Source organism: Diospyros lotus, chromosome 11 (assembly GCF_014633365.1).
Source record: "Diospyros lotus cultivar Yz01 chromosome 11, ASM1463336v1, whole genome shotgun sequence".
NCBI classification, from domain to species: Eukaryota; Viridiplantae; Streptophyta; class Magnoliopsida; order Ericales; family Ebenaceae; genus Diospyros; species Diospyros lotus.
This window is the reverse complement of record NC_068348.1, coordinates 5332463-5347404: the sequence shown is the minus strand read 5'-3', so window position 1 is coordinate 5347404 and position 14942 is coordinate 5332463. Positions and strand designations below refer to the sequence as shown.

Genomic DNA, 14942 nt, shown 5'->3' with positions numbered 1-14942 from the left:
AGGATGAAGGTATATTCAGTCCATATCAGTCTATTGCCATCCCTAGATTGGTGGTTGTTTCCAGATACCTAAATACCTCAACTGATCATGTCAACGGTTGTTTGTTTCATATAAGCTTCTGAGGTGTACCTTGGAACAAAAATCTGAAAGCATTTGAGATCTACTGATTATGTCAACAGTTGCTGTTTGCTGACTTCTGAAACTAACAAACCAATGTACCTCGGTCACTCCAGCTAACAGTTGATTGGTAGGTAAACTGTGGACAACAGTGAGACAAGTCATTTGATTGTTTGTAGGATAGTTGACTGATCAACTTGACTTTTGGGTAATTGTCATTCATCAAATAAAAAATAAGGGTTTATAATAGACAACTTATTCAAGTTGGCTCAACAACAAACACATGAGAGGAGAGGATTTTGTGGGATTTTGAAAGTTTTGTCTGCTGAGGGAAGTGGGATGCCATAAATTGGATTAGTAAAATATTTTTTATCCTTCACAATTTAGAAGACTTACAAGACAAGTACAATCAGGGGAATATCTGGATCATAAGTATTTTATTTTGCTACCTAAACTGACTGTTTATATGGTCATCAGATATGAAAGAATGCTATGGTGATGTCAATCCCAGTGACCTGTTCTTTTTGCTAAATTTTCTGAGGCAAAATTCTTTAGCTTTGCTGATTTGATGTAATAAAGAGGTTAAACATATGCAATATTAAGAATTTATACAGTAAACAACGAGTTGGATTTAATATCAGGTTACTCTTATGTAAACACTATAAATAGTTTCAATCCACCACCTAGATAGTGATGATGGGAACCTACAAGTTTCCCATACCTACCTTCCTGTTTGATTAATCCTGTCTGTACAGCAGGCTACTTTACTAAATGAAGATGGAACCAATTTGAGCTGTAAATATCTCAAGTTATCTGACGATGTGACAAGTGGGAGTTCATTTGAACTGCCAAATTACTTAGTGGAGGTTGGGGAGTTGCTGAAGAATCATGAAGGTAATTTTTGCTATAACAAGAAACCTTTATGTCTTATCATTGCATTGAGTATTCAGTTCAGACTTCAGAGTGCTACTTCTTTCCTTCTCTATTTCCCCTTTTGCTACTTCGTATAGTCCTAATCTTCCCTCTTAGAATTATTTGTTTGGATGTGTAGGAGAAGCTTCAAAAGATGCTCATCCCGGAAAAGATGTGGAATCAAATTTCACTTCCCCTAGGGTTGATAATTTCAGATTGAGAAGGACCATTCCCATAGACAAGCCTTTGCGTGGTGGTAGGCTGATTATCATTTGGTTCATTGCATACAAACTAAGGTGTTTACATAATCTTTCTGTTGTGTTGGCTTCTTTTTTTTTTTTTTTTTTAATTTTCTAAGCAATTCACACAAAGAGTGAGATGTATCTATTGAGTGGTTATAGAAGACCAAAGAACACTATTTAGGAAATTGCTGACTTAAGAAGGGTTATTACAACTGTTATGAAACATACCAACTTCACTCATTGATCTATGTGAGGCAAAGCCCAAGTTTCTATGCGACAGATTATACCCGCTAGTTTGCTAAGGGCAAAAAGAAAATTAGGGGTGATGAACATAATGGTTAGGAAGGCAAAACCACTGAACCATATCTCTTGAGGTAAGTGGAACACTAACATGTCATTCCCTCTTCACTCCTTAATTGTCGTGGCATCTGATTTTTTTTTTTTTTTTTTTTCGGTTCACATAATCAAATGTCTCAGACAAGTGCACACGCTAAAGTATTGTAAGAGGATAGGAATCTGTAGACTGAATATAATATCAACACAAGGTCAATAAAACAACATACAGGGCCCCTTTTTGTTTACATTATGTGTTCTATTTTCTTTCTTTTCATTATTCTGTGAACCAAAAAATATGCCATAGCTATTTTGTATTCTGAGAAATCAAATCTTTGGAATGAGAAATTTATCTTTTTGTTTTTTACTATAGCTATAGTGTTTTGAGACATTTTCTGAGATAATTTTTGGACCTAGCTTATTAAATGTGCTTTCCGGAGTTTATTTAACGTCAGAACCATAAAATAGTTTCCAGAACCATAACAAAACAAGTCATACATTTTGGTGCATTTATTGCTGTATTTCTGCTATCCAAATAGTAGCTTTGACTTCAAGAAAATATGGCAGGCCCTTTTATCCTTCCAGCTGCATATGAAGCCTTATGCCTTTATGCTTTTTAATATGCTATTGTTGTTTCTTTCTATGCTCCCATTGTTTGTTGGATTTGAATCTATGTTTTCTTCACCACTTTTATTGCAGTGTAGAGTATTGTCCTGGAAAGACTTTTTTTTGTTGAATTGGAGAGCAATTGTTGACATGTTACATGTCTCTGCACAACATTCAAAGCATGTGTTACGGTCTAGCTTGGGGTGAATCTAATGAATGGATACATGTGAAAACACAGAACAAAGAAGTTTTTCCAAGAAAGTCAAAACATTCTTAGAAGTTTCCAATACCTAATTCATGGTTCATTATGGTCTACCAACAGGTTGGACACACAATGTATTTTTTTCTGGTATGCAATAAAACTGGGCAGTCTTAATTGGAGCACTATGGGAAAAATGGAAATAAGTCATTTCATATAGACACGTGTATTTTGAAAGATAAATCTAATATTAATTAGAATGAGAGCAAATGGCGAGCTGTTATTTTTGCTTTATCACTCATTTCATACCCCTAGCCGTAGTTTGCTTTTGATTTTAGCACCATAATTTTTTAAAGATTTTTTCCCTAAATTTTCTTAATCATATTTCCTTTTAGTCAGGGTTGGTTTATGTTTCCATTGGTGCACAAATGCGCCACGATTCGGATTGTGTGATCCAGATTGTGGTTCCATACAATGGGGGCTGTGATCCTAGTATCCCTAGAAGTGTCCTCAAGAACCTTAAAAACATTCACATTTTCTTGGTATTACATATTTCATTTGGTTTGTACAACTGAAGTCATTATTTGTAACAAAGTTGTAGTGGCACTTATTGAAAATAAGGTGCACAAGATGCTATTATGTTTTGAACATGTGAGAAAAAGACCAATAGACACACTGGTGAGATGAGTGGATGGAATGGAAGAAGTTTGTTGCGGTGAGTGGTTGAGAAAGACCAAAGAGAGCTTAGTGGGAAAACTCTTGGGCATGACATCGGATTTAATGGCCTTGAAGAAGATTATGGTCGTGGATAGATATTGTTGGAGAGCTAAAATTCATGTAGCCAAACCCATTTACTGGGATTAAGGCTTGTGTTGTTGTTGTACAACTGATGCTGTACATAAATTGTTTCCTAGGTCAAGGATCCTGTATCGACTCAGTGTTCATTTTAAATCACTAATCTACATGTGTGTAGTGAAGAGAAAGAATATTAAGAATTGTTCTGCAGGCATCTACCCATTGAGAAGGGCCTGGCATGAAAATCTGCACATATCCAAATAGCTGTGACACAAATCCACTTCTCATCTCTGCAATCCATGTCATAAAAGCTATCAGTGATATTGGTTTTTGGTTTGCAGCCAATGAAATTATGTCTGTTCTCAGAAAATCTATGCCCCAGCATGGTGGTGTGTCTGTAAAAAGGGTATCTGTGGAGCAGTGCCATGTTTCAGGATCTACAGGCTTACTTCAATTTGGTACTCTGAACCAGAAGGAGGGACATGTTGTGCAACACACCCATTGTAACAGAGTTGAAGATATTCATGATAAAGAAACTAATGAAAGTCAAAACCTAGGAGCACTTCATGATGATCACAGTGACAGAACTGAGGCAGACAATCATGATGGAAAAACTTCCAAAAGGCATAATCTAGGAGCACATTGTGATGATCTTGAAATTCAGATTGTCAAACCAGCAGATACTGAATGCAGAGGAGAGCCACAGGGCAAATATTTCACACTGTCAAATTTCTCTCTTGGGTATGTACAAGCCTGATTTATTCAAAACAGATAACAGACTTTTGATGACATGGACATAGCTAGTGAATGTATGAGCACAAAACATCTCAAAGTCAAAGGGCTTGAAATCATTTATTTGGCATGATGTTAAAATTGCTCCAGCAAATTTGCCAAATTGCACTTTAGCTACCAAAAGTCCATTGAATATAAAAAACAGGTACATTTTTATCCAGGAAAGCACAGGCCTTTCATGTTCTTTTGCTTCATGTGATTAGAATTTTTCCTGTCTTCTTACATGTATGTATGGATATATCTCCCACTTGTAGAGTAAATTTCATGCTTTTCATGTTTATTGGGCAACAAAAATTTTTAGAACATTTTGTTATGTATATGTGAATAGAACTGAAAACAGCTGATTGAAGCAACGTTGAAAGAATACTCGATTAGAGAGGAAGAAAGAAAAGCTTAATGAAATGGAAAACTGCTTCAATATCTTATTGAGTATATGAATGGGGTATATATACAAGAATTCTTCTACAACATCTCCTAAAAAATAGGAAAATTGAATATCTTTAAAGAATAAAGTTTATCACTAAAGCTGGACTTATCACTTGAAATTAATTGCCTCATTTTTCTTAGGAACTTACCTCTTTATCAGTTTACAATCTGTTGTATGATTGAGTCCCTAGATTTCCTATTTGAGAGTTTGATTCTTAAGCTTGTTAAGAATGTGACGAGATTCTCTAGTAACGGGGATTTCTTAAATATTTATGGTCCTTAGATTAATCAGATGGGAACTGTAATTATCGAGTATGGACTAGCATGAGATATACTACCTTGGTTAGTATGAGATACTAATGGTTAAGGGTGGTGAGTCACATACTATATGACATAGGGATGTCTCTAGTAAACTAGTGGGTGATTGTTGGAGAACAACGCACTGAATGTGACATCGATGACTGATCACATGGTATTGTGGATAATGATCTTGTCATCAAGTTGTGATTATGCAATTGATCATTTGATTTGAATTGACACAGTTGTCTTGTGTATTGGTGTGTGGGATTTGTTAATGCACTAAACCATCCAATTGCGAGGTGGGGACGTTCATTTATGTGATTTTGTATTGCTGGTGCATGGAGGCAGTTGCTCAGAAATATGATTTGTCACCCTTATCTTGGTGAGACGAACATCCTATGTGGTCTACTATTAGTGTGACGGGAAAGTCCTTGGCCAATGTAGTATGATTAATAAGGAAAGTGTTTCTTGAGGTGTCATTTAGTCATGCTGATGATATCAGACGCATAGTTACCGAGTTTGTGAGTTTATCATACAATGACTCTCGTTCGATTGGATGTTGAGTGATAGAATGATTGTATTATACGGTAATCATTAACTGTAATAGGCTCACTTGAAATTTGACTTCATTGCCTTATATATTGTGCTGGGCCATTGCTAGGCGTTTCCTAGGATCATTCAGAACGTCATCAGAACATGGAGAGATTTTTGTGGCGGCTTGAGGTGATTCGGCCAGCGTTAAAAAGGGTTTTGGCTTTATCTAATTATTATTAAGCAATAAAACTAGAAAGTCACACACCATATAGCGTGGCATTTGGTATCGACACTATGCACCTATTATGTCTCCGACATCATTAATATTTAATGGTGGGTTTTGATAATGTCATTAAGTGTTAATGATGTGGTTCGTTAAAAGTTAATAAATCGGCTACGATTTAACTTTGGAACTGCATGCAGAGTCAACTGCTTGAGGTTTCCAGTCAACTCTCTATGCTGCCTCAGCTCATGTTAGTGGATTACATGTGGTAGAAAATTGAGAGGCATGGGTGGCAATTGGAGAAAGCTTCTAATTTGGCTTCTAGGGTAGAGAATCGGGAGGATGCGGAGAGTTGCTTCCTTGGCTTGATGCTCTGTTCTTCTTTTGCTTTTGCTTTAGAAAATATATAGACAGTGTAGCTGTTATGCAGGAAAATCCAGATTGTTTGAGGAGACAGACAGGTGTGAGTGAATCAATGTTCTTAGACTAGCATGAGACAAAGACCGCAACTTGGTACTAGATAGCTTGCTAGGTGTGGATGGATTAGGCCCTCCACGTGGTAAGAAGGATTTAGTCTCAGTGTAGAAACAGTTTCTACACCCACTTAACATCAGGTTACAAGTATATGATTTATTGTATTTTATATGATGAAATATTTTGTTGTTTAAATATCCAAGTTGTGTATGGTAGGTGAATAATATTACTTCTGTCGTGTATATCTGATACATAAAAAAAATTAAATTTCACCTACACCACCATATGCCAATTCCAACAAGGAGGATGAGAATTACAAGATTGTTTGGCAAGAACACATTGTTCACAATTGAAAGAAACAATGTCTTTATTACCAAATAATCTAGGGTACAAGCACTTTAGATAAACAAAACTAGGATGACCTAATCGCTTTTGCCATAACATAATATCAAAATGAGACATAGAAATTGAATTAAAAGATTTGTAAGGAGTGGGACTAGACAAAAAATAGAGACCATTTTTTCATTTAGAATTGCCAATCATCTTTCTCGAAATTAGGTCTTGAAAAACACATGAAGAAGAATAAAATTTAACTGCACACTGCATATCTCTAGTCAATTTACTAATTGATATAAGATTGCAATTGATATTTGGAACATATAAAACAGAAGAAAGTGTTAATCCTGGTAGTTTAATATCTCTTTTTCGGGCTATACTAGTCAAACTACCATCTGTTATTGCAACTTAGGCATTATCATTACGTTTCTCATATGTAGAAAATAGGGAGGAACAATTGGTCATATGATTTGATGCTTCTAAATCTATAATCCACATATTTTCAAATTTTCGGTGAGATAACAAGGAAAAGTAAAAATTACCTTGTTGAGCAACTGCAGTACTGGGGACTGCATGTTCAAGTTCTTTAGATACCTTGGATTGAGATAATAGATTTTTCAAAATCTTCACTTGTTCTGTAGTAAATGGAGGAGTATTGACAGGTTTCTCCTTTGCCAAAACTGATTTAGTCACATAGGCCACCTTAGATTGGTCCCTTTGATTTCCAATTTGTAGGTTTTTCATGCAGTTTCCAACAAGTCTCTCTGGTGTGATTAGGTTTGTTGCAGTAATCACACCATAGATTCTTGTCTTTATTCTTCTGATTTTTCTCATGGAATGGACTATTCTGATGAACTGCCAAAGCAGAGTTTTGAATACCTATATTTGAAGGAGATGAGTTGTTAAGCATCACCTTCTTGCGGCTTTCCTCTCTTCTAATTTCAGCAAAGGCCTCACGAATGGAGGGAAAAGGTTTAGAACCTAGGAGTTGGCCACGAACTTCATCCAAGTCCTTGTTGAGTCCATGCCAAAAATCAAACACTTTTTCCTTCTCAATCATCTTGACATATTTGGCACTATCTTCAGAACAATGCCAGTTTAAGTCATAGAATAGATCCAATTCTTGGCATAATGCTGTTAGAACATTGTAATATTCAGTCACATACATTACCTTGTTGAGTAGTCATGATGGCTAATCGAATCTCAAAGCATTGTGAGGTGTTTTAGAGGTCTAAATAGATTTCTTGCACCGTTGTCCAAATATCCTTTGCAGTTTTGTAGAATAGGTAAGTCCTTCCTATTTTTGGCTCCATGGAATTTATGAGCCGAGCCATTACAATAGAATTCTCAGCATCCTAGGTTGAGTAGTTAGGTGCTCTTTTAGGAGGCATGGGAAGAGATCCATCGAGATAACCTACTTTTCCTTTACCATTCATTACCAACAAGATTGATTGGAACCATTCCTAGAAATTTGTCCCGTTCAATCTATGTTGGGTAATTTGAAGGGAATAGAAATCAAGGTTTGAAAGGATGGAAGGCATAGACTGAGATGGAGCATCACCATCAGGGATCAAAGAGGTGGAAGAAGGATTATCAAAGGAAGAGGTATTATCCTCCATAAGCACAGGGACCAGTAAGTTTAGATGAGATACCTGGAAGGAAGGAATCAACCAGAAGGATTACTAGCTCTGATACCATGAACAAAACTAAAAACAGTTGATTGAAAGCAACGTTGGAAGAATACTCGATTAGAGAGGAAGGAAAAAAAACAAACTTAATGAAATGGAAAACTGCTTCAATATCTTATTGAGTATACGAATGGGGTATATATACAAGAATTCTTCTACAACATTTCCTAAAAAATAGGAAAATTGAATATTTTTAAAGGATAAAATTTATCACTAAAGCTAGACTTACCACTTGAAATCAACAACCTCATTTTTCTTAGGAACTGTTGAATATTGATTCAAAGTTGCTGAGTCAAAATTGTCAGTTATGATTGAGTCTTTGATTCTGTTTACTAATTTAGTGGGTTGAGATAATTTCGTTATTTTTAAATTTAAGTCCAGCAGTAAATTCTATTTTCTTGTTATTCAGTTGGCATGTATTGTCTATTTAAAGCCATAATGATATGAATAAAAATAATGAAGTTACAGCCCTCACATTCATGTTTTTCTTTCTACAGCTTTTGTTCGTTAACTTCATAGCTACCAATGTCTCTAAAATTCCAACAGTTGTATCAGAGCATTCAATGATCTTAAGGGCCTTGTGAGAGAGAACCCATCAACGCCTTCTTTATTTCTATGGCTTCCACCAACACATCATCTCTTTCACCACCAGCTTTTGATGGAGAAAATTATCAAGTATGGGCTGTCAAAATGAAAGTTCATTTGAGAGGTCTCAGTTTATGGCAGTGGGTCGAAAGTGAAAGGGAGATACCTCCACTTGGCAACAATCTTACGCACAATCAAATCAGAGCTCATGAAGAAGCAGAAGCTAAAGCTCCGAGGGCTTTATCTCAATTACACGCTGCTGTCTCCGAATCAATTTTCTCAAGAATCATGGCTTGTGAAACGGCTAAGGAAGCATGGGATGTAATGAAAGAGCTATATCAAGGGAATGCTAGAATGAAGAGAATACAAGTGTTGAATCTCAAAAGAAATTTTGAGATTCTTAGAATGAATGAAAAGGATACAATCCAAGAGTTCTCTGAAAAACTAATGACGGTGGTAAATAAAATTATACTTATGGGAGAAGAGCTACCTAACAACAGGATCGTAGAGAAAGTCTTGATAAGCCTACCTGAGAGGTTTGAGGCAAAAATCTCCTCCCTTGAAGATTCAAGGGACATTAGCCAAATTACATAGGTAGAATTAATCGGAGCCTTGCAAGCTCAGGAGCAAAGAAGGATTATGAGAAATGAAGAAAGTGAAAAGACGGTGGAGGGAGCTTATCTTGCCAAGAGTTCATCGTCAAAGAAGAAAGGAAAAATTCTAGAATGTGACCATTGCAAAAAGCCTGGTCATGAAGAGAAAGATTGTTGGCACAAGGGGAAGCCTCAATGCTTCCAGTGTAAAAGATTTGGGCATTTGAAAAAGGATTGCATATTTAATATGAAAGAACAAGCAAATACAGTGAAGGCGGTTGAAGGGGCAATTGAAGAGGAAACGCTCTTCTAGTTGGTGAGAAGTGCACCAAGAAGAATTTTTTTGAAGAGAAGTGCTCCATGAAACTGAATTGAGTTTTTTTTCAATATTTGAAGGAAGTATTGATTGTGATGAGAAGTGCATCAAGAAGTGAAGAGAAGTGCTCACAATTCGGAAGAAATTTGGAGAGAAGTGCTCCATAAAAAGTTAAAGTTTTGCAACTTTGAATCAAGGAGGAATCTTGAATATTGATTCAAAGTTGCTGAGTAAAAATTGTCAGTTATGATTGGGTTTTTGATTCTGTTTACTAATTTAGTGGGATGAGATAATTTCGTTGTTTTTAAATTTAAGTCCAGCAGTAAATCCTATTTTCTTGTTATTCAGTTAACATGTATTGCCTATTTAAAGGCATGATGATGTGAATAAAAATAATGAGATTACAGCCTTCACATTCATGTTTTTCTTTCTACAGCTTTTGTTCGTTAACTTCATAGCTACCAATGTCTCTAAAATTCCAACAGGAACTTACCTCTTTATCAGTTTAATTTTTTGAATCTTCCCTTATCTCCAACCAACTTTATCTCTTGGTCTCATCTGTATTCAAATTTATCTCCAACCAATCTTATCTCTTGGTCTTATCCGTATTCAAACTTTTTGATTTGATATTCCAACAATATGAAATGAGACCTTTGTTCTTCAGAACAAATTTAGAGCTGTCTGTGATTGTTTTTACTTGATAAACCAGTTTGTTATGACTAGCTCATGTTCTTGTAAGAGTATGGATATGTGCATATAGTGCTATATGCTAGGGAAAAAACAGAATAGATAGTTCTTACTATGTGGAATGTGCCAAATGGATAGTTCTTAGATAGTAGGATAAAGGCTTGGTAAGTTGTGTTGTTGTAACCATTTCCTGCTTGTACTGCTAGACTTAAACAAATGAAAGACAGCAGGAAAAATAGCATCTTTGATTAAATAATATCTTGAGGGATCAGTTATGCAAATAGTGACTTCTATTAATTATCTATCGCAGTTCAGAGGCATCTGACATGCCAAGTATAAATTTGGGTGTGGATTGCACAAATAACATATTGAAGCAAGCTTCTTCTATTGAGGAGCCTCAAGCTCCATTGGATTGTCCTAATGATTACCAAGCACAGGCATTGGAAGGCAATTTCCTTGAATTAATGTCTCCTAAAGGCAAGCTTCTCGTCCTTTTTGTCCACTTTTCTGAATCAATCACTTGATCTGCTTGTATCCAGAGGCTTAACTTGCATCGAACTCTGCAGGTGCATCAAACTGCCATAGCAATCTGTTCTCCGAGGAAGTGTACACGGGAAATTCCCCCAGGTAAGTGTTTTAGTGCCTCTTCCTGTTCTATTGCTTCTATTTACTGCTTGGCACTTTTTAGTTCTGGTCAGATGTATCCGCACTTAATATGGATATAAAATTGGATCCTTTGTTAAGCTCCATAAATCAGTCCTTATTACCCTGATAATTACAAGGTTTCTTTCTTTTATACATGAATATCAGTACCATTCACGCATTTTTCTGCTGGATGCTGACAAGTTTGTTTGTGCATTCAAAATGTATTTTCTAGCCTAAAGATGAGGAGACAGGAATTCCCAAGAAAAAGCATGAAGAAGCTTCTTCTGGTATAGAAAATTCAAATTGCTGGAGTCCTGAGGTGTACAAGAGCACGAGCAAAGTGGACGAAATCCCAAGTTTTGATCTTGGATTCTAGGAAAGCTTCTTGGTCTTTATAGCCTATGCTTGCACCTTCTTAACACCAGTAGATGGTCTGTACCATGCAGGTAGTGTTAAAAAGCTCAGATGACCTGTCCTGAGCATTCTAAGAGATCTTCCATTGGCTGTCTTCAAGGGCTGGATCTGCTACGTTTTTATGCTCTAGGTTTTGCTAACAATAAAAGAACATTGCAAAGATCGGCTATTCTGGGTATTTGCTTGTGGTTGCATTTGATCATGTTGTACCTAACCTAACCTAGGGGGGAAACCCAATCATTGACCACCAGATTTGTGTATATATTGCTGGTTGTCTGTAATCGTGTTAAAAGCCTTATAACAAAAGCTAACAATGGCTCCAGTTGATATACATAAATGAATCATCGTTTCATAATTTTTCGTTCTCCAGTGATGGTTACATTTTATTAGTGATGAATGATTAGTTGAAGCATTCATCTACCAGCAGCTTGTAAAGGAAATACAGTGATGCATTTCTCCTGACTACGCTTCTTCTCCTCTCCTCTCAGTTGATATCCTTGTATTTTATACTCTCCCATCTCTATTCTGCCTGCGGATGCTGAGCAATGCTTTGAAGAGAGGTTTACTTTTCTTGGAATATTGTTGAATCTCTTTCGTTCTGTCCCTTTCAGCATTGGCACTCAATGAAGCCGATCTCCTGGGCTCCGATGGCCACTGTTAATACATCATAAAGGTATTCTGTAGGTCATAAACATGGCATATTCATTGTACTTTATGCAATCACTATCCAATGTTAACAAATAATTTCAGGCTGGAACTGAAATATATTATTCATTGCTGCTTTGCCAATTCTTACCCGCTGTCTACTGCTGTTGGAGGAGTTTGGAATGACTGAATTGGCACTGACAGATCCTGAGCGCCTGAGCAGAAAACGATATGGCGAAACTGCTCCTCCCCCTTTGCGATAATGTTCGTTCGCATAGAACGGTGAGTACAATATCTCCTAGTTGAGTGAATGTTTATTTTCCATTCTAACGAATCAATTTGAACAAACCTGTTTCTTTGTGGGACGCAGTCCTTGCAAAGGCAAAGGTGCCAGAATTAGAAGCCACTCCCACAGTAGGCAATCTAGAATGCCATTTCCTGCATTACAGTTCGAAAAACTAGAGCATGAATATTTAGCTTGGTATTAGTTTGCATTTTATCAGTCGATGTTAGTACCTTAGTAAATATGAATTAGGGGGCTCCATTCTTGTTGCGTGACCAGCTTTTTCTGGCAAAACAAGTAGGATAAATATATTAGAAATAAAAAGATCAAAGCAGAAGCAACATCAAGGGAAAGAAAATTAAAGTCTCACCATTCGCAGATTGTTGCAAGTCATGTTCAGCACATTGGTAGATAGATCCAGTCTTTCCAGTGGCAACATGCTTTTTCCCTGCAACTGAACAATAAAGAAATGCAACTAAAACCGCATCTAGTTTTGTAACACTAGTCCGATTACCAGCCTCAAACCTCTATAGGAACTAGGTAAAGAGAATGGCAGGGTAAGAGGCAGAAACTAAATATTACTCAGAAGAACACACACACACAAACACACATTTACCTGGAACTATGTACTCCTTGTGAAACTTGGGAGTTTTTATCACCAAAGATTGTTCTGAAAGGCCGCTGCAATGAATGTACTCTTGGCATGTCCTTAATTTCTAAAGTGTCATCCAGAAACCAAAACCAAGAAAGTTCAAGAATGTTCAACTTGTTGGTTTGGAGTAACAGAGACCATAATAAGAATGGAACTGAACAAAGAACGCATTCCCAAGTGAAAAATCAAAAACTGGTGTCAATTTGGTAAAAGAGATGAATGTAAAGGAGTAGTACCTGTTGCATACAAAAAAATCGAAGTTCTGCTCCAGAAACTTCATCAATTTTTTCTTGCAGGAAATTGCTAACCTTACAGGCAACAGAACCCAAGTGATCTACAGTGCTAATGATTGCTTTGCTGATATAATCTTTCAAGGTTTCTACCACTCTGTAAACGTTGAGAAGTAGTGGACATAAGAAAAACAATTTTGGTATAATAGGGCCGAAATTATAGAACTCTCTTTTGTCACTCACAATTGTTCCTGGCCATCTCTGCAATATGCTAGCTCAAAATACTCTGCGGCCGAGTACAACTGTGCTCTAAGATTCTTCAAATCCTGAACATGAATTTGATTGAAGCACTGCCAGTTTATATTCAAAAGTTGCAGAAGAAGGAGAGGCTAGCTAGCTAGCCCTGTAAATGTTTCTATATATGATGGATGATTACTAGCAACTAGAGTAGTATGCATATAACCTTGCAAATGTGCGGAAAACTCGTAAGAAATGCATGAAGAGTTGCTTGGAGAACGATGGAAATACAACCATAAATATACAGGAGATCATCGTACCTTCAAGCTATCTGCAAAGAGCAAGGTGTTTTGCATGAAGAGTTCATCATAGTTGGAAGCTTCTTGAGGGGCTCTTTGGGTACATGAAGTCTCCGTCTCCATCTCCATATGAAGGAACGAACAGCTTAGGCCAAGTTCCTTCACTTAACAAGAAGGATTTAAGGAAGAAGTAGGATCTAAAGAAGAAGAAGATGATGATGATGAAGAAAATTTTAAAACTCGTCTACATGGCCCAAGTACTATTTTGATCATCCGTTTGGGGTGATTTCATTTGTGTCAGCGTTGGGCTTAACACTGGTATCACTAGCGATAAACAAAGGGCAAGAGAACTGAATAGGCAAAGTTCAAGAACAGAAGTTACCCGCCGAAACCTCTTATAAATCACAGTCCATTTGAGGAAAACTCAAGCATGGGCGTCTCTTTTCTTTAATCTACAACTGCAACATCACAAAGCCAAGCTCATCATGTGTGTGTGTGTGTGTGTGTGTGTGTGAGAGAGAGAGAGAGAGAGAGAGAGAGAGAGAGAGAGTTGAAAAGCTCCTCAATAATTCAAGTGGTAAGAGACGTGGGCGTTAGGGGCAGGTTCTTGTGGGGCAGAGTATCTAAACAAAACCTTCATTTTTGTCACGGAAGCTGAAATCAAGTCCACTTTTTGAAGCAGAAACTGGTGAGTTGCACTAAAAAACAAACAAAATACTCTCAAATCAGCATCTCTTTCATTAGCTGTTAGTACCATGGTGGGGGAAATTTGTTTCTGCTCCATACAACTCTGTGCCCATTAGAAATGGGTATGCATTTCGACCTGTCTTTTAACCCAACCCAACTTTGTTATTTTTGGAGAGTAACACTGCTCTCCTACAGCTCCTATCCTAAGACACCTGCATTAAGTTTGTCTAGTTTATTTTCATCGGTGCTTGAAACAAGACCTTTAAGCTCCAGCAACAATGTAATTTTACTGCTTTATAAGAGAAAATTGGAGCATGGCTTGTCCATTTATTAGGGTGTGAAAAGAAGACCAAAGGATAAGAACCAGTGTACATACATGAGAAATGCATTTATATAAATATGTTATTGATAACCCCATCCCAACGCTCATCTTTTAATTCCATTACTACCAAACCAAAAAGTCCAATCACTAGCTTGGCCTTGTCGGTCATCGCATAGCATACGTGCTTCATTTCATGCCAAAATCATTGTTTTTTAGGATTCAATAATAATAATAATAATATTTTCCCGACTACGGCTTTATTTGACATTCACCATTTTAGTCAGATTTGAGTTTGAAAACAAGACTTACCATTTATTCCAATTTTATCTTTTTTTAAAATAACCTAACACTAATTCTAATGCCAACTAAT

General features: G+C 36.7%; 2 protein-coding genes across 9 annotated transcripts in view; one reads left to right on the top strand and one right to left on the bottom strand.

Moving 5' to 3' along the window:
* Positions 1-10682, top strand: part of LOC127813490 (uncharacterized) — a 49828-nt gene extending 39146 nt beyond the window's left edge. Inside the window, exons 6-9 of the mRNA XM_052354491.1 lie at positions 873-1011; positions 1169-1285; positions 3546-3945; positions 10469-10682. Of these exons, the coding sequence (XP_052210451.1) occupies positions 873-1011; positions 1169-1285; positions 3546-3945; positions 10469-10682 (870 nt within the window). The remainder of the gene's footprint in view (positions 1-872; positions 1012-1168; positions 1286-3545; positions 3946-10468) is intronic.
* An 838-nt stretch (positions 10683-11520) lies between these two features.
* Positions 11521-14059, bottom strand: LOC127813006 (protein ABIL3-like). 8 transcript variants are annotated; one of them, XM_052353656.1, is made up of 10 exons: positions 13946-14059; positions 13585-13727; positions 13271-13353; positions 13034-13184; positions 12756-12861; positions 12518-12599; positions 12379-12441; positions 12212-12300; positions 12014-12114; positions 11521-11871 (listed from the first exon to the last, which is right to left on the bottom strand). In XM_052353656.1, the coding sequence occupies exons 2-10, from the start codon at positions 13690-13692 to the stop codon at positions 11722-11724; spliced, it is 933 nt and encodes a 310-aa protein (XP_052209616.1). In that variant the 5' UTR covers positions 13693-13727; positions 13946-14059; the 3' UTR covers positions 11521-11721. The 8 variants fall into 8 exon arrangements, with proteins under 8 accessions (XP_052209616.1, XP_052209619.1, XP_052209615.1 ...); XM_052353659.1 differs by having other exon boundaries at positions 12379-12430; positions 12516-12599; positions 13585-13722; XM_052353655.1 differs by having other exon boundaries at positions 13585-13722.
* Positions 14060-14942: the final 883 nt, after the last annotated feature.

Coding starts and splice junctions, on each gene's coding strand:
- LOC127813006 (XM_052353656.1), bottom strand. CDS start 13,692: ATGGAGATGGAGACGGAGACTTCATGTACCCAAAGAGCCCCTCAAGAA. Junction 12,115..12,211: donor TGCGTCCCACAAAGAAACAG/GTTTGTTCAAAT, acceptor ATTATCGCAAAG/GGGGAGGAGCAGTTTCGCCA. Junction 11,872..12,013: donor CCAACAGCAGTAGACAGCGG/GTAAGAATTGGC, acceptor ATGTATTAACAG/TGGCCATCGGAGCCCAGGAG.